This window comes from Pteropus alecto, unplaced genomic scaffold, assembly GCF_000325575.1.
Source record: "Pteropus alecto unplaced genomic scaffold, ASM32557v1 scaffold25, whole genome shotgun sequence".
NCBI classification, from domain to species: Eukaryota; Metazoa; Chordata; class Mammalia; order Chiroptera; family Pteropodidae; genus Pteropus; species Pteropus alecto.
In genome coordinates, this window is record NW_006441955.1 from 12,786,872 (window position 1) to 12,791,629 (window position 4,758).

At 33.9% G+C, this 4,758-nt stretch overlaps 1 protein-coding gene and 1 pseudogene across 1 annotated transcript in view; both read right to left on the bottom strand.

Annotated features, from left to right (window-relative positions):
- The window catches only part of DOCK7 (dedicator of cytokinesis 7), a 157,014-nt gene that overhangs the window by 30,719 nt on the left and 121,537 nt on the right, over positions 1 to 4,758 (bottom strand). The window contains exons 34-35 of the mRNA XM_015595067.2: positions 2,815 to 2,911; positions 216 to 312 (exon numbers count right to left, since the gene is read on the bottom strand). Coding sequence (XP_015450553.1) covers positions 216 to 312; positions 2,815 to 2,911 — 194 coding nt within the window. The remainder of the gene's footprint in view (positions 1 to 215; positions 313 to 2,814; positions 2,912 to 4,758) is intronic.
- Positions 3,260 to 3,378, bottom strand: LOC112485889 (annotated as a pseudogene).

The following is a 4,758-nucleotide window of genomic DNA, read 5'->3' on the forward strand; positions in this document are numbered from 1 at the left end:
AAGATCCAGGAGTACTTCAAGAAAGAGGTGGTTACCAGGATTGCGATAAGAGAAGAAAAGGGTGGAAAAAGTTGGATAGTATTTAAATGAGAAGCAAAGATAGAACTTTTAGGAAGTACTGATATTTAAATGTAATTATATGACTTAGTAAAACTTTCTCCCTTACCCCAAGTTACCAAATCTATACTTTAAATTCCTCTTCTTTGTGTTCTTACCTGGACAACAATCTCTAATGTATCCAAGATGATGAGGTTTGCTTCAGTAGCCAGATTTCCATCAATCAGTGCTTCATGTTCAATCTCCGCTCTTGACCTAATATAAAACATTATAAGAAATTATATTTATCTTTTTAAAAAAACAATAGATCTACAATTCAAAACAGACTTAAAGATGCATAGAATTAAAAAATCTTGTAACTACTTTTTAATATTTGCCTGAATGAAAAATTATAATAAGACAATATTTTACTAATATAAAAATGTTTTGTTTTACCCTACATTTTGTTGACCATGCTGATACACATTTTTTCACACTATTACAGTATGAGAATGCCACTAAAAGCAGAAATATTTAACTTTCAGAGATACAGCAAACACAGGAAACACATTGTTTTGTTCTGAATGGCATAGACAGTAGGTGGTGCTATGTGGGCTTGCATTAAGGGCTGCTTCATGTAAAGCAACATTCAAAATGTTCAAAGAATTTCAATATATTAATTTAGGATAAAGGTACTTATTTTTTTTCTAATGTTTCATATAATTTCCCAAAATTTTTGAAAAATTTTGATGCAGAAAATAATTTAACTCTTCAGTGAGACTCTGGATGAAATCACTCATTAGAAACAAAACAACTCGATGTCAATAAAGTGGTTTACTTGAATATCAAATATTTACAAAAGTATTATTTAATGAAAATAAAAATTTAAGAAAAACTACACATTTGTTTTAGTAGCAATACATATACAGAAACTATATATTACATCTAAATAGACAAGATGATACATAAATGAAAGCAAAAGTCCAAGGACATATTAAATGCTAACTTTCTGAAATTCTTAGATGTTCGTCTTTGAAACTTTATTACTACCACTAAAGCAAACAGTTTATTAATTTACATTTTACAAATTAAAGGAGAGGATACAGCAAGGTTAGAATTAAATTTACAAAGAATATATACAATGTTCAAATATAAAATTCCAGAGAGACTTCTGGGAAGAAACATGACAATGACAAGATGGTTTAAACAATAAGAATCAGGAAAACGCCAAAAATAAGGCTTCCTTAGAACACAGCAAGATAAAGGGAGAGAACACATTATACAATTGTAGATAAAAAGCCCTAACTAACAGAAGAGTATCTTGCAGCTTTGAGATTTCCATAACACATGTGGATAAATGATCAAAGAAAGGGACTCGGACAGACACAAAAGAAAAGCAGACACTTAAAGCTTAAGAATTTTAACATATTTATATTATATTCACTATCTGCTATGGTCTAAATATTTGCATCTCCCCGAAATTCTTATGTTGAAATGCTAATGGTCAAGGTAATGATATTCGGAGGTGAGGATGCCTTTGGAAGGTGACTGGGTCATGAGGTCAGAGCCCTTATGACAGAGATTAGAGCTTTTATAAAAAAGGCTCCAGGGGGTTTGCTTGCCCTTCTACCATACAAAGACACAACAAGAAGTCTGTATAACCTGGAAGAGAGCCGTCACCAGACACCAGATCTGCTAGTACCACGATCTTGGACGACCCAGCCTCCAGAACTATTAAAAGTAAATTTCTGTTGTTTATAAGCAACCCAGCATATGGTATTTTGTTACAACAGCCTGAAGAGACTAAGAACATTTCTGATAATTCCAAACTCTCATCTATATGGTACTAAGTTTATTGCTTCTCTCTTGGCTGGAACTTGTCCAGGGCCTTGTCTTGTGTTTTGCATTTTACTGTGTGAGCTAATATTTCTAGAAGTTTATTTATTTGTAAGAATCCTCTAATGCTTGGGCTGAATATGGATTTCAGATAGGGTGATCAATCACCCTGGTTTGCTTTAGAACAGGACTGAGGGGTTCCCTGGGATGCAGAATATTCAGTGCTAAAATCAGACGTCCTAGGCAAACTTGAATGAGTTGGTCACCATATTCTCAAAGTTTCTTGGTCCAGTCAAGATACTTGAGGGCTAAACTGTAATCACAAATTCTCAAGAGAAAATATTTGGCCCTTTGACTTGATCCCAGGTTTCAAGCCAAGTAGTTTTACCTGCAGTCACCTAGAAGTGAGACAGGTTTAGTTCTAGTTCCCCATATGCTGAAGGTGCAGTCTTTAGGATCGCAGGCTCATGTAGAACATTTTTAGTTGTTTTTGGCAACAGGGTCAGTCAGTGTACCTGGCTTGCCTCCATGCTAGAAGCAGAAGACCTCCAGTGTTTTGCCTTTCTTTAATTGTATTTTAAGCTCCAAGAGAGCAAAGGTTAGTTTTCTAGTTTTTTTTTAAACCTTGAAATATTTAGTTCATTGTGACACCCAAAATATGCTGGGTTGTTGGTGGAAAATGAGGTAACATTTAAAATATGTAACATTCTGCTTTACTATCCCACATGGAAAATTCTTCCCCCAAATCTTTTTCAATCTAAAATTTAAAAATTAAGGATAGTGCTTGCTTTGGCAGCACATATACTAAAAATTAAATACAACTATTTTGTCTTCTAAGATTTAAATGCCTAACATAAATAAAATAACACTAAAATTAATCATTTTTCTCTTGCAATTGACATCTAATAAATCCATCAGCAACATAAAAAAAAGTTATATTACTTGTCAAGCTTTTCAGTGTTTTGACGCCAGTGAGTCATATCCTTTCTCCACCTCAGATTCTCCTGACTTCCAAAGGCACTTCCAGATGGGCTTCTCTCTGTCAAATTTTGAAGTCATTTTTAGAATGTTATTTTAGTAGGACCATATACATGTATGTTTGTAAACATATAAGAAACACTGCACAAGATTATTGATTTCATACACAGCCAATTTAATCCTCAATACAAATGGAAAAATCTGACAATGTACTTTTTATTAAAAGTTTTTACAACGGTTACAGAAGAACTATATTTGCTACATGTAATATAAAAAATACCCTTTTAAATAAGCAAGTTTTCTAATACTGATTGTCTCAAAACCTCTTTTTTTTAGGCAAGGCAATCCTTGGTTGACTTCATAGATTGCAAGGACCTTGTCAGCTTACAATCCCCCCCCCCTTTTTTTATGCCTACAGCACCTGATCTTCCTAGGTGGTCTCTCATCCAAGTACTAACCAGGCCCAACTCTGCTTAGCTTCCGAGATCAGACAGGATCGAGCTTGTTCAAGGCAGCATGGCTATAGACAACTGTCTCAAAATCTTAACCATATCTATATGATATGACCTCATTCTACCATTCTCCCTCTCACTTATGCCACCAGTTAGTATGTGCGTGTGTGTGTGTATTCTGTATATAGTCTCACTATACAAGCTTCTCATTCAAGACCTGTGCAATGGTTGTTGTTCCTTTCACCTGATTGTTCTTCCCATCATATTTTCACCGGCCAATCATTCAACACCTCCAAAGAAAGACCTTCCCAATTCTCTAACACTTCCTCTCCTCTTTATTTGCTTTACTTCTCTTCATAGCAATTATGAACACAAGAATACATAAACTACTAATAAAAGAGATTATGCCTATTTGTCCATCACTTCATGTCTAGGGATGACAAAGTTTCTGACACATTTTGAGAGTTCAATAAGTTTTTGTCTGATAAATGAAGAAAATAAAAAGGATTCTTAAAGTAATCATTTCTTTTGGTACACAGAAGGCAGGGCAAGAAAAAGACAGGGGCTTTCTCCCGATAGGTTTCTAGGATGGAAGGCAGATTAAACAGTATGGGCTCCTTTAGGGAGCAGCAGCAATAGAACTGATTTCACACAAATCCAGCAGGAGCAGAGAAGACATTGAGAATTGTGGAGACATATACATTCAAACAACAGAATCAGTCATTTCAGGCTTTCAATGAGAAAACTAATGCTCTTTTTTGAAAAACATGACATTTTTTAAGAAAAATTATGAAAAAACAAAGATGATATGCCCATATTGGATAGTTAACAAAATAAATATCTATGATCTATTTACATTTTTTATCATTAACCTTTTTTCATGAAATTGTCTCTCATCTCCTTAGTTAAGAATGTCTACCACTAGGTGACTTAGCTTAAATGTCCAAATTCTTATTTAAGAATTGTAAAGGCTTAATTTTAATAAGATAAGAACTTCATTTTTTTTTTAAAATTGAGATATAACTGATATAGCATTAGTTTAAAGTGTATGATATAATCATTCAACATGTTATTTATTATAAAATTTTCATCACAGTAAGTCTGGTTAACATCCATCACCACAGTTACACATTTTTTTCTTACGATGAGAACTAAGATCTGCTCTGAGTTTTAAAATACACAATATGTGTTATTAACTACAGTCACCATGCTGTCTGTACACCCCAGTACTTTTGTATTTTATAACTTTAAGTTTGGACCTTGTGACCCCCTTTACTCACTTCTTCCTCCCCTCAGCCCCACTCCCCTGCCTCTGGCAACCACCTCTCTGTTCTCTGTATCTATTCGTTCAGTTTTTGTTTTGTTTCATTTAAGATTCCACATATAGAACTTCAATTCTTACATTTAAACAATGATAACAGTCCTCAGGCCACAGGTTTAAAAATGTAACAAACAC